Below are 21,838 nucleotides of genomic sequence, written 5' to 3'. Positions count from 1 at the left end.
ACAAATGTGCAGTGCTGTGCAGGTAAAGCTTTAAATTTCCTTATGAGGTTGTTAGAGAAGGGCTGCACAATATATTGGGCTCGATCGGAATCAACTGGGCTTCGCCTGGAAAGCGGAAAAGAGCAGGCTGCAGCATCAGGGGCCGGTCACAAAATCTGCAGTTAAGTCGGACAGTTTCCCAACATTCTAACTTTCTAGTAAAGCTATCATCTATAAAGAAAACTATGAATCATCATGTGGGTATCAATCCATATTAAATAAAATGTTACCAGATAACTATTAAAAATTATGCACTCATTCTTCATAACCTTTATCTATTTGTTCTTCTTAAAATTTGCATTTGTTCTTAATTTAAAATTCTACACAAGGATCTGTGTTTATGGCTTAACCTCCATATGACTCATATATCTACCATGAAACTGATTAAAATACTCATGAAATGCAGTCATCATCAGTTTACTGCGGTTCATAAATGATCTGACTGATTTGATTTGAGCTGCATAAATGCAAAACAATCAGTCAAAATACATACATTTGCAATTTTGATCTCTTTTATATTTGGACTATCAGGGCTTCACATCTGTGCAGATTTCTTTGTAAGATGCCACTAATCACATACCACTAACCATACCTTTCTGTGATATTTAACACTTTAAAACTTTAATAATTACTGTTTATTTCATATGCTATACTGTTAGCTGTAGAACACACACTGTGAACAATGTGTAATATGAACTAATGTATTTAGGCTCCAGTAAATCATTACAATTATTCTGTTTACAGAATTGATCTTCTCAGTAAAATAATAAAACCATAATTTACTCCAATTTTAGGGTTCTAGGATACATGCAGTTGGTGGAGTGTTGCATGCCATGGATGTACAGTATAAGAAAACTTTATACCAGATATAACATGGTATATTTATTACTGCTTAGTGGTACTCTGAAAAAATATTCTCATTCTTCCAGATTCCAGCCTTTAAAATTACCCAGATGATTTTTTACGTTTCCAGGTTTTTTGATCCATAGAGCATCAGCACTAGCGGGCTCTCCTCCAGTCATGCCTATTTGCTCCCCACACACATTAATGGGAATTATCAGTTTTTTCACTATTGTGCAGCCCTAAATACATTAGTGTGAAACTGGTTAAACTAGACAATGTTGAAATTCATCAATACACACACCAGAGTGAATAAAAAAAAAAACATCTAAAATTGCTTTTTTCTCCCACACATGGTCATTTAAGCACTCACAATAAAAGTGAACGGCTAAATGGCTACTACTTTGCTCAAATAAAAATTCAATTGTTAAGATGTAACATTTCACCTACCAGCTGCATTACTCTATCAATGCAAATCATAGCCTGGCAATGAATTATTGTGCTGCAGATGCCAGATAAAAAGAAATCTGACTCAACTTAAAAATGACATCTTCATATTCGTGGGACAATTCAATTAGTATTTATGAACAGTAAAATTGTTTTCCACAGCTTGAAACCAGAGAAAGAAAATTATACACCATAAATGTTAAATGTGGATCGTAGCAGCAGCTGCTGTGACAATACATAAATGACTGACTGACTTTGTTGTAACATCCAGGTAAGGTTTAAACGTAGATTTGTGTCAGATCTGAACCAGGAATTATCCATAAAACATTCTGGATATGATCACAGCAACATTTTACAACCCCAATTCCAAGAAAGTTGGGAAGATGTGAAAACATAAACAAAAACAGAATGCAATTATTTGCAAATCTCATGAATCCATATTTTATTCACAATAGAACATAAACAACATATCAGATGTTCACCATTTCATGGAAAATATTAGCTTATTTTGAAATTGATGGAAGCAGCACATCTCAAAAAAGTTGGTGCAACAAAAGGCTGGAAAAGTAATTGCCAGCATTTGACAACTAATTAGGTTAATTTAATATGACTGGATATAGAGGTAACATTTCAGAGAGGCAGAGCCTCTTGAATATAAAGATGGGCACATGTTCACCAATCTATGACAAACTGTGCCAAAAAAATGTGGAACAATTTTAGAAAAATGTTCCTTAACGTAAATTGGCAAAAAATATGAACATCCCACCCTCTACGGGATATAATATCATCAAAAGATCCAGGGAATCAGGACGAATCTCTGTGCACAAGGTACAAGGCCGAAGGTCAAAATTGGAATTATGAAATCTTTGGGCCCTCAGCTGGCACTGCATTAAAAAAGGCATGATTCTCTACTGGACATCACTGCATTGGCTCATGAACACTTCCAGAAATCACTGTCTATGAACACAGTTCACCGTGCAAAATGTTAGTTAAAGCTGTATCGCGCAACAAATAAGCCAAATTTGAACACAATCCTGAAACGCAGCTGTGTTCTCTGACCCAAATCTAATTTAAAATGTTTTGAGGCAAAATGGAAAACTGTTCTATGGTCAGATGTATCAAACTTTTAAACTCCTTTTGGAAAGAATGGATTCTGTGCCCTGTGGATTAAAGAGGAGAGGGGACATCCACCTTGTTATCAGCTGACAGTTCAAAAGCCAGCATCTCCGATGGTATGGTGGTGCATTAGTGCCTATGGTGTGGGCAGCTTACACATCTGGAAAGGCACCATCAATGCTGGAAATTACATAGGGGTGTAACATATGCTCCCATCCAGACAACGTCTCTTTCAGGGAAGGACTTGCATATTTCAGCAAGACAATGCTAAACCACGTACCATATTCATCACAACAGCATGGCTTTACAGGAGAACAGTCCGGGTGCTGAACTGACCTGCCTGAAGTACAGACCTTTCACCAACATTTGGCAGATCATACAATGCAAAATCCAGCAACAAAGGCCCAGAATGGGACAACATTCCTCTACTAAAACTCTAGAAACTGGTCTTCTCACTTCCCAGATGTTTATAGGCAGTTGTTAAAAGAGGCAATGCTACACAATAGTAAACATGAACCTCTTCTAACTTTTTTGAGATGTATTGCTGCAATCAAATCAATTCAAAATGAGCTGATATTTTCCATGAAATGGTGAAATTTCTCAGTTTCAACATCTAATATAGTATGTTGTTTATTTTCTATTTTGAATAAAATTTAGGATGATGAGATTTGCAAATCTTTGTATTCTGTACATTTTCTACACTGAATTTTCCACAGAGCTGTTCTACACAGTGTCCTGTCACTGCATGACCTTGGCACTGGTTGTGATCTCTTAGGGCACAGAATTATCTGCTGTTGTTCAACGGACTATGTCATTCAAATTCCACTGAAATGCTGCAAGTCATCTGGGAACTTCGCTGCATACTCTATAGTGAAGTGAACATTCGGGCTTAATACTTGTTGAATGTAATCAGAGGCTATCATAAAAAAATCAAAGTAAAACAATGTCTCCGACAAGTCAAGACATTTACCATTCAATTAAGGGTCTTTTTAGTCTTAGTTACTATACAAAGGTTATGGAAGATTCAAATAGCTTCTGAAACCGTTCTAAAATATGCAACAGCTTTGGTGAGTGAGGTTTTAGGCTTAACATTTTCAATTTTGCATGAAGTCAGCAGCAGAATTGCCAGAGAAATCTAACACCAGCACTCAAAAAAAGTATGTTAAATAATAAAAGGCTCTATAGTACGATAGCACATCTCTTGCCAAAGAACTTCTGCATATGAATAAGTAAAAGCGCAAAATAGGAAGAAGGCTACAGAAAAACATGGTAGCCTACAACACACCTATCAAAAATGTAAAAAATATAACACTGACACTATAAATCAATTAAAGATCATAATTAGTTCACAAATATCAACTACTGAAGGGCAGCTTGCAAAGCCTTTTTGCTAGATGTCATGTTAAATACAAACGTAACTAAAAGAATTCATCTTTAACAAAAGTTAAATTAATCTTGAAAGAAATTATCTTTGTAGCAAATGGCTGATCGGCTTAGTTTTTGAGAAATTGTTATCATTGAAGTAACCATGCGCTGCAAGTTCAAAATCTTTTTAATATTTATTATTTTAATACAAAAAAAGGCTCAAAATGCATGACTTGTCTTAAGCAGCTGCATGCTGTCAGCCTCCATTGAGAATTTAAATGAAAAGGTTTTGAATCCAACTTAATAAAGCCAGAGTGTTTAAGATGGACAAAGAGTATTGGTTTGTGATAATTAGCTTCTTAAAAACATGTGCCATTCATTTATGAACAGCATGTCTTACTTGACAACTACCGCACGTTAAGATAGAGGATTTCTTAATGCATATTTAAAGGACAGCCTTTACTAACAGACCAAGAAACAGAACTATAGACATCAAATATAACCACAGGAATCCAAAGCTGCTAACATCTATTTTAATTATTTGTTTAGCCTGAATTAGTCCCTCCATCTTCTCTCTCAGTGGTCTTTCCACATGCAGCACCACTGGGAGTACACATAACTCAGAGTAGGAGTAGCAGACAGAGGCACTTTGAGGTGGCTCATTCATTAACTTAGTTGACACAAACACACAGGCTGTCACTAAATACAGAGTGTGTGTGTGTGTGTGTGTGTGTGTGTTGGTGTGCATGTGCTAGCTGACAGAGAGGCTGATAAAACTGCTGACTGACCTGTGATATGGGCTGGTTAACGTAGACCCATCCGGTCACAGGGTTGACGCGCAGGTACTCCGGCTGCTCCAGGGACATTGAATAAGTGATAGCTGCATTAGTCCCGAAGTCGTCATCATGAGCAGCTACACGCAGGAAACTGGTACCAACCAAAGTGTCTTCTCTCAGAAAGTCTACAGGGGATAGAAATAATGTTTGTACTTTGTTGGTCAAAGAGCAGTATTTTATAAGGCTGAGAGCATTATATGGTAAAGTTCAAGTATAATGAATCTATATGATGAGTTTGCTCTGACGTAAAAATAATTTAGATATTTTTAGATATTTTATAACAATTAGAATATTTATTAAGCAAGGGAATTATTGGCATTTCATATTGTCAAAAATTAAACCCAATCTATACAGGTATTTACTGCATTTACATTCAAATACACATTCTGTGTAAAATTACAAAATAAAAATAAAACCAAACATTGCACGCCATACAACTCCATCCCACCCTGTTTATGTCAACGTTTTTAAGGGTCCTGGTTTTGGGCCCTTTTTATTAATTTCATTTGGATACAAGCACATACACGTTTTTGCCACCACTTACACTCATAGCGCAAATTCTCAAACTTGGGGCTGTTATCATTCTGATCCAGTATTTGGACAGTGAGCTGACAGATGCCAATGAGTGGCTCTTCCGCCCAATCAGTGGCCGTTACTGTAACCGAATACTCTCTCTGCCGCTCCCGGTCGAATCGCCTTGCTGTAACAATCACTCCTGTAAACACAAAACACTAATCAGCCCATTCCCTGACTCCCAACAAACCTACATGCATGAACAGATATAGACTCATTAGTATATTCAGCAGGACTCCAATCCATCCTTCCATCTCTCTATCTACATCTTAACCAGTAAAGAAATATAAATTAATTTTAAGTAATTTGAGCATTCCTTTTAAGTGCAGTGACTCTGTTATTAAATCTTGAGATGAAGAAGATAGGACAGAAGCCTAAAAGAAAGTGATTGACAGAATAGCATGTTGACTGCACGTGTTAGGACTTCAGAAAAGCTTCTTGTGGCCATTTTGCCTTTCCCTTTATTATGAAGAATCTGTTTTATATATCCTTTTGTCTTGGGTTGAGTGCAGTGCTTTACATCTTTATACTAAGTAGTCACACTGAGCATCACCAGATTAAGTGAAATGATGATTGATAGAAAGGTTTTGGCATTTGAGTCATATTCCTAAGAATATCAATTTGAAATATGTGTACACAAATTTCCTCCTTCTCTCATATTTCAGCTCAACTGCAATGCCCATTATAGATGTGAATTACCATTTAAAACAGTAAACTATGTGCTCTGTATCTGATTGAGACCTATTTTATCCCAGACAATCTGTGACTCCGCTACCTGTGTCTGGATGAATTTTGAAGGCAGGCATGACGCTGTCTCTGTGCATTAAGCCGTATTTGACTTTTCCATTTGCTCCCTCATCTGCATCCACAGCATGCACTTGCAACACAAAAGTCCCCGTTGGCTGGTTCTCCAGCACTGAAGCCTGCTCACGATATTGCTGGCACTGAGATAGAGAGAGGTAGGGGGTGGGAGAGAGGAGACACAAATACAAGAAGCAATACTCATATATGAGAATATATTGTCAGAATGGGTAACATTAATGAGAATACAGGATCAAAGAAAATAGACTCTTTAAATGGATGGTCACTACACAAGCATAGGAGGTACTTGTTGGAAGCACAATATTAAAGTTATGGATACAGTAGTGCATATGTGGTAACACAAACACTTGAGTGGATTTCTTTTGAAGCCACAGCTTTGCCTTGGCCATAAATTCAACCCAGATAAAGGGCTGATCCATGGATTCTGTTGTTTTAATTGTTTTTGTTATCAGATATACTCTTTCAACAAAATGACCATGAAAGACAGGGAGGGAAATGGATGAAAGGAGGTGAGGAAATGATAGGTATAAGAATAATGCAAGGGTTAATGGGACAAGATGACACAGACAGTATGGCCTATAAGTAGCTGTTCATAAAAAAAAAATCACATAATATTCAACATAAGGTCACGGTAGCCTAGATAGTTCAGTGATGTGACTTGATATTTAAACACATCAAGTTGCCAAGACTTCCCGACAACTCAAAAGACCTCAGGAGTATGTCTACTGCTAAAGTTCAAGTCATTCCTAATTAAGGAGGAAGTTAATTAAACAGGTATAGTATATTGTGATGATATTGCTTTTTTTTTTTCATAAATTAATTGAAATCCCCATGAAGTGCCTAAAGATAGAGTGGGTGTGCGGCTAATCAGAACTCATGGGAAAACAGAGGAGAGAGACGTAGGCCAGGGAAATAAGAAAGCCTGGGCCAAAAATATAGCAGAACTGAAGGGTGAGGAGATACCACTCTCATGTCTGTACTGCAAATATGTTAGAGCCAGCAGCTTGTTAGCTTAGTTCAGAATTACAAGTAAAAACAGGTGCTGATGGCTGCTCAGCAACTGGCCCCAATCACTTTGAACAGAGGAAGGCTCTGTAAGAAAAAGATCAGTACCAGTTTTGCCTAAAAATATCCTCACCTCCTCAAATACAGGTTTGTTGTTGTTGACATCATCCACCCCAACAATAACCCGTGCAGTGGAGGAGAGAGGCTGTGGTCCACCCGATGCATTGTCATCTGTGGCCGTTACATTCAGGATGTACTCCAGGCCTTGAAGTTTGGGCAGGGGAGTGGAGCGGAGACGAATCAAACCTACAAAGAACCCAGGCCCATTAAATTACACATTGTAAAACATGGTCAAACCTAACAGAACAGGCATTCCATTAGTCATCAAGCAGGATGTTACTACCACTGTGGCACCACATGGTTAAGGAGGAGCTATTAATAAAAACAAAGCAGAAAATTCATGCTGCATGTTGTTCTGAAAATCGGGTCGAGAAATGGTAGAGAAGTGGTAGATAGTCACCTCAGAAGTCTAAAGGAAGGTAAAAAACTGATTATAGACTAAATCCAAAAACCAATTTCACAGTGGTGATTTTGTCACATTTCCAATCTAAGAATTCCATACTCTCTTATACAAAGATGCCTGTCCTGCTCAAGCACTTGAGCATAAAGCAGTAAGCGACTCAGGTAAGAAGTTAACCAGGCTCAGCAGATGCCTATTAACTGTTCCTCTCTCCCTCTTTGTCTGCTTTCATGTGAAAGTCAAGATAAAAGTTGAGATAAAAGGATGCAGCATCTGAGTCAACATCTTTCTCGCAATAGTATTACAAAAAGAAATCTGAGGTTGCAGGACGAGCACGAAGCTTGTGATGTGTAGTGGGGAGCTTGTTGAAGTGTGAGCATGGGGAGTTTTTTTTTTGTTTTCTTGTTGTTTCTATTCATCTCTTTCAGTGCTCTTGATTAAAGACAACACAGCATGCTGATACACACAGATGTGAGGGCCTGACTTTCCTCTCTCCCAATTTACTTAGGAGCCTTGCTGCCCACAGAGCAGAGAAGGGCCCTAGCTCCTAATAACAATGTATGATGTTGACAGCACAGCAACACTACATTAAAATAACTGAACTGTGGGATGTACACGGTAATTCTTCCAGCTTAAATGTCAACCTTGTTTACAAATGTGACATGAGCTCCAGCAGCTATTCAATGAGCCAGCACATATACAGTAAATGGGAAGCTGCATAGTGGTGTCCCTGCACCCAGAGCATATCAGCCTTAGCATTTTGCTGCTCTGAGAATACAGAAAAAGGGTGGAAAGGAATATAAAAAGATGACACAAAAGAAAGAGGAGCCGGCAGAGCGCAGCCTAAAGATTGTCAGCTATGATAGAGCAGTTGTTGTGAAATTGAATTGAAAGGGTTGGGTGACAAATGTCACAGCGATTGCTACTGGTTTCGGATCAAAGGGTAAATAAAAGAGATAAACTGTGCAGTCACCAATTCTAGAAAGCTCAAAAACATGGGGGACATTCCTCTTTGTGCTTGCAAAAAGAAAAAGCCACGTGAGGACATTTCCTAAGCAGTGTCATCGTTTATACTTATGACATCAATAACAGAAGTGTGGCACTCGTATTGAAATTACAGCTTTTAATATCAGCTTTCAATATGATTCCTTATCCTTTCGTTGACATTGAAACTAGAGGGATTTCACTGCACACCACTGTTTTGGGAGTACAGTGGAGAAAATGGAATGTGTGATTTGACGTAAAGCCTGTCAATTAGGGCAAGAGCAGCAAATATGGAGCCTGCTCCACAAATTAAGATATATCACCTTTCTGGCTGTCAATGACAAAGTTTCCTTCTTCATTGCCTGCTGCTATAGAGTAGATTATACCGTCACCATCAGGGTCTTTGGCCAGAACTGTGGCAACAAGGGTGTTGGGGCCCGCGTCCTCAGAAACAAATGTGCGATATCTGCAAAGAGGAGAGGTACTTTAACAAGTACAAAAAAATGGAGAATACACACAAAAGTCTCACAGCAAAGATATAAACACACCCAGACGGGTAATATGAATCATTTACACAGTCCAAAGCATCAGCGGGCTGATTAGACTCATAGTTGTCGATTTTGCTTGTCACTATGATTTAACCTGTCCTCTTACTGGCCAGACTAGAAACAAATGACAATGTCTACAGGGAAGTCATTGAATAAATAGCACTTCCACATACCCAGCCCACTGTGGGCCATTTGATCCAGGCCCTTTTAAAATGTCAACACTGATTTGCTTTCTCTGTGGTGCTGGGCAGTGAGTTTCCCAGCAAGACACAAGAGACTGATGTGCCACTGTTGTACACAGCACAATGGGGTGGAGATAAACTGTGTGACTTGGCGGACACAGGGATGAAGAGAAATGGAAAACAGAGCAAAACAAGTGAGAGACTAGCAGGTGACAAAAAGGAAGGCTGGCACTGAAGTGACAGGTAACTTGATATGTGGGAGTGAGAGAGAAGAGTGGGAGGAAAGCGCAAGCCGGATAGACGAAGAAGAGGCAGATATAACAGGGGGCGGTATTCTGACAGAGTTTGAGTTGACTCGTCAGCAGAACTCATCCCCAGTGAGATTTTGTGCTGTATCCTCTCCTAATGTATGTGTGCCAGTATGTGTGTCTGCGAGGGGGTGTCGGTGTCTGTGCTGAGAAGTCAGAGGTGATTGATGGTTTACAGAAGAACGCTGATGGGTGATTCATCTCCGCCAGCCACGGCAGTCTCCGTGGCAACATGAGTGACCTGTAATCTGTCACCCGGCTCAGAGGCCACCTCTCCGCAGCTCTGTGGGATGAGACATATACACTCCCTCCGCTTTTCTTCCTCAAGCATCTCCCTACATCTCACTGAACTGTGAAGTTATACTCAGAGAGAATATGCCTGTCTGCCTGTCTGTCTGTCTGTCTGGCCTGCAAGTCTGGCTATTTGCATATCCATAGGCTCTCTGCTTGTCTGTCCCACACTTCAATCACTTTTAGCCTCTCTAAAACTCATTCGGATGTGAAGTGAGAGGACATGCCAAGGAACACTAGCCTGTCCAATTACATGTCTAAGTGTCTCAATTAGACTTAGTTCATAAACATCAAAGTATGCATCAGTCTGCCTCTACAGTACATGTCCTCCTCTTTGTTTTTATGGGCATTTTGACCTCTTCTGCACTCTTAAAATTTATCCTTAACTCAGTAAGCCACAGTATTGTGAAGCGTCCAACACAACCCACCTGGCAAAGTGCCTGAATTTCTATCTGTCTGCTGGTCTGGCAAGAGTATTTGTCTGACCGCCGACAGGCTTCTCTGTTTATCTGCATATCTGACTGGCTGTCTCCTGTCTACTTGCTGTGTATGTTTTGGTATTCTATACTTGCTTGCCCTGCAACCATGTTTCAGTATGTGTTTTTCTCCTCAGTTTTATGTTTGTCTGCCAACATCTCCACCTTTCTGCCCGCCTGTTTGTTTGGCTCTGTGTCTAGCCACCGACCGAGACTGACACCTGACAATGCAATGGGTAACAGAGGTCCGCAACATACTTCTTCGAAGGTCAGGGAAACATGACTGGCAGGACATGCGGCTTACTCATTTGGGGGAATAAATGCAGCAGATCCACAGTGACAGTTTCTGCCCACCCACTCACACAGCTTTGCCAAAAAGGTGGTTGAGGACACACCGGATTGCATCTGTATGACAGTTTGCTGCTTACCTTTAGAGGATCCAAAAATAAACCTCAGAGAGAGCTGTTTGAATGTTCTATTTTACTACAATACTGAATAAGAGACATTTTTAGCAAATTTCCAGAACATGTTTGGACAGCAACAATATCATACTTAATGTATGTAATGCAATGTATTGTTTAGATGCCAGGTGGTTGTGATTAGCACACCAAGTAAAATATATGGAGTTTTACTGGTAGAGGTTTTATTACAGCAGTCTTGATGCAAGTTGGCCACTGAGCATGGCAGGACTCCCAGCATCAAATATTACTGCAATGAATAGCCTGAAGGAAGGCAGGACTGTGATGTGTGATGTAACGACCTATATATCTGTGATGCAACTACCTTGCCTGCTCAAAGAGCAAAGCATCGATATAATGAAATATGATCAGCTGGTGAATCAGAGATAAAAAATTGCCAGCAGGAGGAACGTTATTTAAACTTGTTTCGTGGTGGCAAATTTTTATCATCTTAGCTGGTTAAAGCCAATTTTTTTTGTTTTTATAATTTTAGGCATCAGTAACTACACTATGTAATGTATGTCACATATTAAGCGTACCTTAGGCATCTTTAGAGCAAATATACACATTATTGTGTATCTAAAGATCATCATAACATTTGCACACATAAATAAAAACTCACAATCTAACACTTTTGTGTCTTGGCCATGCACTTTTTCCACCCAGTACATGGTCTGCAATGTTTTTTGAACTCAATAGGAATGTATTATTATCCACATACACTATATCAATATAAATTTTCTCTTAAAAGTTCACATTAAGGCTGGGATTAAAATTTTGAAGGAAATAATATTTTTAACATTATATTTTATGTTTATTGTTTGCTAAGAGGGTATGGGGTGGAATGAGAAAATAAACAGCAAATGGTCAAAATGAACAGAAAATGAAGAAAATAGACGCATGTAAGAATTAACAGTTGCGCATATAAGTTTAAGTTATAAAGCTGCTCACACAGGCTGGGAGAACTCAGGAGCCTCATCGTTGATATTTGCCATCCTCACACGGACCGTGGCAGTGCCAGAGTGAGGCTCATCCCCACCGTCCACTGCCATCACCACAAATTCATAAAGATGGTTAGGTTTCTCATAGTCCAGCCGTGCTGCAGGGAAAACGGTCCCATGAGGTGAAATGCTGAAGTCCGCGCTGAGAGTGTAATAGGTGAGCTCAGCGTTTAATCCTGAGTCACAATCCGTGGCCAAAACTGACAAGAGGGAAGACAGCACACAAGACCCATCAATTAACAGTTAATCGAAATGGGCTGATGAAATGGCATCAGCTGATGAATATGTTGACGTCTGTGTAGATCACTATCTCTTTATGGCCTTGCTAAACACGTAATAGATCATAGGCCCTGACAGCTACAATTACTAGCACACAAACTGCACTGTGGCCCTCCAGAATGATTACCATCATTTACAAAAATAAGTCTAAAGACAGCAAAAAGACTGTGTGAGATGAAGGAGTTGTATTTTCTGTAGTGTTTCAAAATAATTTTTTCTCTGAAGTAATTACACAGAAAAAAAGAAAGATTTATATCTAATGTGTGTTGGGATTTCTTTTTCTACCGCTACAGTGTGTATTGACAGACTTGGTTTACTGTATGGTGAATTTAACTTAAAATTGTTTCATGCACAGCCCCTTAAGCTCATATCACTTGCATATTCTTTTGATGTGTTTATTTCCTCCATGTCAAGCATCACCACTAGCAGCCTGTGCATCTCAGTACTTCATTCTCCTTCCATCTCAATTTTCTGTAATACTTCTATAAAAACAATTCAGTATTTTTGACTAAACAATGTGTTTATACTCTAATAAAGATGAATGAATGAGTAACTGTACTTTAAACCTCATTGTCACTAATGTTTCACAGTATATTTTCTTTACCATCAACCCAGAAGAAGCAATGTTGATGGTATAAAGGGGATTTCAGTCCCTGGTTTTCCAAAATGTTGCTATTTCATTATTCTGCAGTCCACCAGCTTAAGAAATTAATTCCCCACAATGTTTGTGCCCCTTGAACTGGATTCCTGATACATCCTGCATTTGTACTATAAAGTGCAAACATTAGTGTGCTGTATCAGCTACATTCTTTTTGTAGCATGAAGATATACAGTAACTTTCGCATTGGCAGGTCTCTCAGAAGACTGCCTGTCTTCACTCTCTCTAGCTTTGATCCCACCGCTGCTGGTTTTTTTCCTTCCACGTACTGGTTGTCTTCTTTTTTTGTTGATATTTTATTGGGTGCCATTTTCTCCTACTGTTGCCTCTGCAGTGCCAACAATTTCTAACCCTCCAGGCTGTGTATTCGAATGTTTTCAGATTAAATTTGTTCCATGTTTCAAAGCCAGAATGCACTACTTTTTTTTTTATTAATCACAAAAATCACCTATGGTAGTTTATGGGGGTGGGGGCTAAGAGTCTTTAAACTGGTTGTGTATCAGCTTCTGTATTATATGTGTGTGTCTGTCTCTCTCTCTCTCTCTCTATATATATATATATATAGATACATAGATAGATAGATATAGATATAGATATATATATATATATATATAGAGAGAGAGAGAGAGAGAGAGAGATTTTAACAATATCACACAAGAGGGAGAACTGTTGTATATCGGCACGGCTGTGGTGCGATCATAGGCACTAGGCCAAAGACGCTGAAGATGTCACAACAACATGACCTCGAATGTGATATTGCTTTTATACTACAGTTGTACAAATGCTATTTATTAGTTGAGTATAATACGCAACAACAGATTATTGTTTGTTTATTTAATCAGTTATATAGCTCCACCAACACAAATAGATCTGAAACTGTACCTGACTTGACTTGCATCATAGACAAAGAGCACATTTCTACACACTAGCTTAACTACACGTTACAGCAAGCCGTGGTCAGCTATTTTTATTCATGTACATTTATCTGTATGCTTCCACTTATGGTGCAACCAGAGAACAAAGTGTCTGTTGAGATTCGCTTTGGTGGTACCACTGTGGTGGTACATAGTTTGGTATAATGTAGCAGTAAGCGCTCGCCTGACATTGTAATTAAGCAGAGGGATACATACGGTTAAGCGTCACAGTGCTGTTATACTCTTATCAGCGCTCATGGAATGCCTCTTGTCCAATCAAATTGCTTGGTTGGAACTAGCTTTTATATAATGATAGATGTATATAGATATATAGATATTTGTATAATTTTCATTTCATCTTTTAATTTCATTTTTATTATTGTCTTTTTTTGGGGGGGTTTCTATTTATCTAAATCTGATTTGGTTTATAAATGTATATCTTTTTATTATAATGGCCATTAATAATTATATTTAATCTTTTATTAGTCTTGTTGTCTTATAGTTATAATTTCAATTGTTACTGCCCTTTAGTGTTTAGTGTGTCTTTTTGTCAACTATTCTTTTTTAATATTCTTGTTTTGTGGGCAATATTATTACTGTTTTGACTGTTTTTAATCTTTTTTCATTGTTTAGTAAACCTTTTATCAATCATCTGTTAAACACTTTGAATTGCATTAATCTGTATAAAAGGTGCTATATAAATACAATTTTGATTGATTGATTGTTTGATTGAGCTAGCCCTAGTTAATTTAGGAGCATAAAAGGACCATTTTTCTCTCTAGACTGTAGCTAAAACACATCTCATATGTAAAGTAACTTGCATCATTTTTTTTCTAGTAGCAAAGAAGGAAAACTGTCTGTAGCGCTATCTCTTTGAGGTCATACTACGTTATGAAGCAAACATTGGGATCTGATCTGAAATATGTGTACATATTTCTTTACACCATCCACAAAAATACATACATAGTGTCTTTGTACCAACAACTTTAGTTCAATACTGTATAATTGAGATTATGGTCACAGAGCTGAAAGATCATTTAGTTTATTTTAGCAGAAAAGGAAGCATTGTGGGTCTGTAAGCTTAAACAATGACTAAAGGTCTGAAGTGCAGCTTTGGCTTTCTCCCAAAATACATCTATTGTTTTCCAGTAGAAAAAGTGAGTTTTTAGGTAGTTTCTCTGACCACTTCAAAAAGAAACAGATGGAAGTGAAATATAGGGTCAGAAGATTCTCACCCTGCAGCAGAGACGTTGCCGTGGTTACAGTCTCAGGGACTCCATCCACACTGTAGATGGATTGGAGGAACTCTGGGACACAATCGTTCTCATCTGTTATCAACACCTGAACCTGATTAGCACCAGTGTGATGGGATGAGAGGAGAAGAGTGGAGAAGAGCAGAGGAGAAAAAAGGAGAGGAGGGAAAGGGAGAGGAAAGGAGAGGAGAGGAGAGACAAATCAGAGTAGAATACAAAATTAGTCTCTCCCTAATAACCCTCAAATCCAGGAGACAGCCACATGAAATTCTCTGCACAGAAAACTGACCTCAAAACTTAATCGAAATTGCATTTTATAGTTTCACAAGTTGCCAGTTCAACACATAGTTTATCTTCCACTTCATGATTTCCCTGAGTCAAAAATAGAAATTTTCTGAGCATGTGTGTGCCTCACTGTGTGTTTTTGACAAAGGCCCTTAGCCGCCATGCGCCCTACAAGCTCCCTGTCACCACTGTGTGTAAAGTGTGAAGTGACAGCTGAGTAATAGTCCTGAAATAGCTGGGATAGGTTTTCCCAGTCTCCATCTCCTTCTCCGCAACATGCAGCTGAGCAGAAGGAGGTTTTGCATTTTGCCTGCTAAATCCATGCGCCTGACGTGATAATTGGGTAACAAAATAGTGGAATTAATTATTTAAATGATACTGAATTCATGAATAGTTTATATGAAAATATTCGTTTATGAATGAAGTTTTGAGATTTTAAGTTTCCATTGCAAATGCGTTACAGTGTGTTGTATATTTTTTAAAGTTCATCTTCAGATCACACTCAAAAAGTGTGAAAAGAGTGAAACAATATGTAAAAATAAATCACTTGAGCCACCCAGTCCACTTGTTAACATTTAAAACCAATTAGCCATGCCATTGCTGTAGTCAAAAACAAAATCAGCTTCTTTTCCTTTGTGGTTATCTGCAAGTGGTGTGATGTCAGTAGGTCAACACTGAGATCATTGCTGTTAATACAGCCTAAGCTGATATTTCAGCTGATATGAGCCATAGCAATCTGGTATGTCTGAGAGCTTTAAGAAAGTCTGGTGGGAGATTACAAGACAGCAAATTTTTAAAAATCCAGTTTTTATTTTTATTTTAGTTGAATTTAGTGGTAAAAGCAAACACTTGTATGACAGATGCAATAATAAAACATCAGAGTAGAGCTCAGGTTTGGGATTAGTTTATCTGAGTGCATGAAATTTTTGCTGCCTGTATCACTCTCTAATTAAACTAACCTCTGTGGCAGTGCTGAGGCTGCTGGGCTCCTCGCTGGCACGCACCATCAGCAGGTAGCGTCTCTGGTCACTCTCATAATCCAGTGTCCTGGTTAGACTAATCTCCCCTGTCTCTTGCCGAATGACGAAGAGGCTGCTGGGATTGATCAGCAGGCTGTAGCTGACTGGCTGCCTCTGGAAGGAAATGGCAAACACCCCCAGAAAGCTGCCGAATAAAGAGACAGTTATTAAAAAACAGTAAGACAACAGTGTTCCCTATTTCAGTAGCACACGTGTTGAATAGAAACCTTGTTTGCTAAAATCACTAATAAAGTCACTGTCATGAAATTATGAAAGTGTAATGAAATCAGTTACAATATGGCCCATTGGCTGTGTGCATAAACATGGTCAATCAGTACATGTCAGTTCTGTATAGTTATGTTTTTTTAAGATTAGGAAGTTTGCTTGACTAATGCTGTGTGATGCTATGCCAATTTTTGCTTTTATACTGTAAATAAAGATTTTCTCTGCAGAGAAGAGAGAAAGTGCATGTTATCATGTGTGTACTCACGGCTGTCCTTCAGGTGTATTCTCAGGTATGGAGATAGCGTAGCTTGCATTGGTGAACTGTGGCGCTCTGGCTCCTGCCACCACAGACAGCATGGCAGGGGCACTGCGGCTGCCCAGACCATCAAGGGCCACTACGCTTAACAAGTACTCTCTGTCCCTCTGAAGAACCAGCCCTGTGGTCACCACCTGGCCTGTCTTCTTTTCCACTGCAAAGCAGCCGTCACCGCCTACAGGGAAATATAATGACAATATATTCTAGAGCTGGATTCAAACCAACCCAGTAATGCTGGCTTGAATACAAATCTTAAATGTTACAGGAATGCCAGTTTAAAATTGTCTTGCAGAGGTCACACCACATAAAGACTCACATATGGGAATACTGTATGAATAAACTCACAAAAACACCTAAAAGTTCATTTTAACCATGATGTTATCACTCTAACACAGACTCAACTACGATAAAGAACCACATTAGAACTCACAAGTACATCTTCAGATTAGTTTGGTGTTTTGTGGCATTTCTGCAACCAAGCAAACTGTTGAGGTAAAATCTTTTTTGCATGTTACTCTGTTAGAATATTCTACAGGTTTTTTCATTTTTATTTAATTTTACAGTTTTGTGTGTGTATTCCTTATAAGAAATTAGACCAATTGGTTATTTTAAGGTTATCAATCTATTTTTAGTTTTTTAGCAGTAACAAACATCCCTAGGGCAGAGAATGAGCTGGAATAACAGAGGCCACATTTTTTGAAGACATGATCTTTCTGATGTTATAAAGTATAGCAACATAATATGCCGAAATAACCATAATTTAGCATGTTCAGAGAAAGATCTCTTTCCGACTTTGTTGGAGCAAGCAAAGCAGAGCTGATCTGGGCTGAGTAATATTGTGCTGAACTAAAGGTGGGTGATGTCACCAGGAGTTCAAGTACAGTAAATACACTTAGGTAGGCTTAGATCCACACTGAGAAAATAGAGTTTTCTGGTGGGAAGAACACATTAAGCTTGGCATCATCAGCATAGTGTAGTAGTGGTAAGAAAAATTTGAGCAGCTATTTGGAACCTTTGAGGTGTTTACGTATTTGAAAGAAAAAGGCCTCGAGCACAGTTTGAACCTGACAGCCTCACAGGTCTAAGGGGAATTTCAGTGTTTGTTCTTAGTAGCTTTGAATATCGAGTAAAACATAAAATAAAAAAAAAATCCTTCCTTCCTTTCCAAAAATGATTTCCTTTTGTATGTGATGTATACCATAAACCAGAACATGATAAATGTTGTTTTTACTGTCAGACACAATCTTGTGTTTTGAACTAGAGAAAAACGTTTGCACCTGTTACCTTGTAAATCCTGTAAAGTGTGATTCATCCAAATAACTACCACTTTGCCAGCTTTATCAATCTGCTGATACAGTAGTTTACTGTACATTTACATAGTCGAGGCTAAAATTGTATATTGTATATTTGTACTTTTCTGCTACCAGAACAAACCAGTTAACACTTAGTGCTCTTGAACTGCTGTGAAAAAAATAGATTTTACCATAATACATTATTAATACATATATATTAAAAGATGTTTACCATTGAAGCAATCATGTGATTGTATCACCCTTGGGTGATCATGTTTGCATTTTAGTTTTTGAGTTCATAGGGTGTGTAGCTACAGATTTATGTAAAATGTCATCATAAAGAGAACACAGATTTCTAAATCATTTGAAACCTGTTTTTCATTGACAATAGGTTTCAAAAAATCAAAATATCAAATGGCTAGAATAAGTAAGGCACCCCCACAATATCACAGATACTGACATTTAAATTGTGCACTAAAAATAAGTCAGATCATATTTCTCCTTTACACTACGGAAGATGTGATAGCCATGATTTCCAAGAATAATTAACTTTTCTTCACTCTGTTTAGAAGGTGGTGAAGTTTCTGGATCATGTGTATGCATGGTTGTTTACACTGACAATGTACACTGTGTACACTGACAATGGTTTTCAGAAAAGCTTCTAAGCCCATGCATTTATTTCCACAAAAGAGTCTTGCCTGTTTTTTATGTGCAGCTTGAGGGCCATCCAATACTGTTGTTTGGCCTTGTCTCTTGCATACAGAGATTACTCTGGATACACGGAATGCTTTCATGACATTATGTACCATAGATGAAAATATTTTTGCAATTTTATTTTTAGAAACATTATTCTTGAGGTGTTGAACATGCATTTTTTCACAAAGGTCATTTCACCCCATCCTTACTTTTTTAATACATAATCATGACATTAACCTGTTGCCACTTAAGCTCATTATTTGTGAGATGTCCTACCAGGTAATCATTTTTACCATTACATAGATTTTCCAATTTTTTGTTGCCTCTAACCCAACTTTTACTATTTACAATCATAAAATGTTTAGAAAATGACAGCATTTTCTTTTTTTATATTTTATACAACATCCTAGCTTTAATGGAAATAAGGTTTGCAGATGACAGAAGGCTCAAATAGTATTTATGATTGCAAATTTATAAGAAATAAGAGAGAAACAAAGAAAGAACAAAAATTAAAAATTAAGAAAAGAAAGAAAAGTTAAAAAAATAAATTATACTTTCCAAAAATGTGTTTTATAATCCAAATTTCTCTCCCATATAATGATGTTGCATATTTTAAAATCTAGGCTGTTTATATCTGTGTTTCCTATATAGTCTTATTTTTAAAATGTTTAACTATTATCAGACTGCACATGGACGTATATGTATGTATTTAAAACTAATTTGCTCCCAAAGACATTGTTTTATTTTCTCGTAATGCGAGCTGACTTCTCTAATCTTTCTCTAGCATACAATAAAAGGATCTTTAATGTAAAAGTTACAGGTTCTTGTAGATTTCCATTCTATAAAATAATAATATTCATTATGCTACATAGTGACTTCTGTTACTTCTAATACTTTGTGTTTACCAGATTTCATAGTCTCTTATTGTCATAAAGTATTTTTACTGCACAATTGATATTGAAGAACCATGTGACATTTTCACCAGAAAAGTATTTTGTTTCTATCATGCATTAGGATATGTTCAAGTACAAAAGAATTTGTGGGTGGGAAAAACACATATTCCTGTCATTTATTTGACACTATTGCACAGTTGGTGGCAGTGCTGTGCCAGTAGCAACACACCAACAAAGAAGAAAAAGGCTGTTAGCACACAATAATATAACAACTGCAGGGTTTTTAAAAATATTAAAAAAATAGTTTTTCTGAATGTTTAATGAGAAAAAAATGCACTCAATGTGTGACAACATGTCTGACCTCAAAACACTTATAGTGCTGTTAGATGTCTAACAGTAACTTTTGTTTACAAGAAAACTCCACATGGCAACTTTAAATAAAAGATTCAAATACTTTTCTCACTGGTGTTAAATACTCAAAAATGGGGTCAGACAGACTGACTTGGTTAATCAAAAGGCCAAGCACTCTCATCCTCTTGAGGTCTTAAAACTTAAGCAGGATAAGAGTGTTGGTTAATACATGTGAAATCATAAAATTGGATCTTAAACACTTTGAATTGAAATACATTTTTATATACAAGTTTTAGTGGCAAACCCTGTGCATATATGAGTTGTTGGTATGGCCTTACAGCCCAAGAATACCTTGAGATAAATATGGTTTAACTCACACCAGGGAGCTGAGGGATGAACTAGTTCAAGTTAGAAGGATGTCCGTAGTGCTTTGTGAAGCCCCATTGGCAAGATTACCCCCCTCCCCCACCCCCATCTCTGACATGCCAACAAACGTCTATCCCTTCTACCAATGGGGGGTCTACCACTATGGCAGGCTTCCAACAGCTCACTGTAAGTGTTTTTATGTGTAAGTGTGTGTTTGCATGATTCTGTGTGTATGAAAAAGAGAGAAGCAGACAGATAGGCAAGAGTCACGATAAGTGCACAAACAAATGTGTGAAAGCTTCTGGCTGTGTTAGTGATTGTGTGTATGTGTGTGCAGGACAAAGAGAGAAGGACAGAGATACAGAGGCAGAGAGAGACAGGGTGACAGAAAGACAGAGAGACTAATGGACACCTAAAAAGTGTATGAATGCATGAATGAATGTGTGAATGCCTGTGGCTATCTGTCTGAGGAACTCTGCTGGTGTCTGACTAGTTGTGTTTATTTCCGAGACTTTATAGCCTGTCAACCTATTTTAACAACAACACAATCTATTTTAATACTACCTACCTCGTAAACAATGTCTGTGTATGTGGTGTGTTTGTTTCTGTGTGTGTGTTTTTGTCTTACCATCTGACAAAAAGTATTCAACCTCCCCGCTTTTGCCCTCATCCCTATCGTAAGCTTGGAGCTGGTAGACAAACGTTCCCGCTGAGGCCTCAGGGGACACTACAGCCAGGTAAGGGTACGGCTTCATATTCCACTCAGGGATGTTGTCGTTGACATCAGTGATCTTCAGCTTCACCTTGTTCAGGTACCAGTCTTGGCCTGAGGGATAGAGTAGAGATAGTGATGGAGCTGTGCTTAGCAAAAGTGACAGCTGTCATGTAACTGTATGTGTAGAAGAGAGACAAGCAGTCAGGGAATCCAACGCAACGGCAAGCAGCGACTTAGCGGGGGTACAGGTATGTTAGATATGAACCCTCTCCATTAGATGGCAAAACATAATGCTGCAGTCTTAGAATAATCTCATGGATCACTGTGTGAACTAATAAAAATACACTCTTGATTCAGCTCAGAGTTGTGGTCAAAGTCAATAACTGCACTTTAGAGTGTGCAATTTATTCACTATTATTCCACTTATTTTCCTGAGAAATAGCTGCTGAGTTTGGGAGATTGTTGTAAGTCAAAGTCAGGAGTGTTTTTGGGCCCAAGGTGGAGGTTGGTGGATGTGATATCATCCAACCATTATCCATCAGGGTTCCCATCCAGGCATCGAGACAACCAAGTTCCCATGAGAGAGAATCTCAGCCACAGTCTCATCTACCAAGTCTGTGTAAAGCTACCTTGATCTTTCCTTAGGGGCCTACGGATGATGTCTCATGGCTGCAGGCATTTTGTCGCCTGAACACTGCCTCACTGGAGTGAATAAGAAGATTCCAGGAATCCAATTACCAACTTGCTCACCCTGAACCGGGGCAG

General features: G+C 38.2%; 1 protein-coding gene across 4 annotated transcripts in view; it reads right to left on the bottom strand.

Moving 5' to 3' along the window:
* Positions 1 to 21,838, bottom strand: part of LOC137125999 (neural-cadherin-like) — a 78,414-nt gene that overhangs the window by 34,157 nt on the left and 22,419 nt on the right. For all 4 annotated transcript variants that reach the window (XM_067502343.1, XM_067502340.1, XM_067502342.1 and 1 more), the window contains exons 2-11: positions 20,987 to 21,184; positions 16,710 to 16,935; positions 16,160 to 16,364; positions 14,898 to 15,009; positions 11,762 to 12,011; positions 8,871 to 9,013; positions 7,177 to 7,349; positions 5,992 to 6,160; positions 5,188 to 5,358; positions 4,596 to 4,768 (exon numbers count right to left, since the gene is read on the bottom strand). In XM_067502343.1, the coding sequence (XP_067358444.1) occupies positions 4,596 to 4,768; positions 5,188 to 5,358; positions 5,992 to 6,160; positions 7,177 to 7,349; positions 8,871 to 9,013; positions 11,762 to 12,011; positions 14,898 to 15,009; positions 16,160 to 16,364; positions 16,710 to 16,935; positions 20,987 to 21,184 (1,820 nt within the window). The remainder of the gene's footprint in view (positions 1 to 4,595; positions 4,769 to 5,187; positions 5,359 to 5,991; positions 6,161 to 7,176; positions 7,350 to 8,870; positions 9,014 to 11,761; positions 12,012 to 14,897; positions 15,010 to 16,159; positions 16,365 to 16,709; positions 16,936 to 20,986; positions 21,185 to 21,838) is intronic.

Source organism: Channa argus, chromosome 4 (genome assembly GCF_033026475.1).
Source record: "Channa argus isolate prfri chromosome 4, Channa argus male v1.0, whole genome shotgun sequence".
Lineage (NCBI taxonomy): Eukaryota > Metazoa > Chordata > Actinopteri > Anabantiformes > Channidae > Channa > Channa argus.
This window is presented reverse-complemented; position numbering and strand designations above follow the sequence as displayed.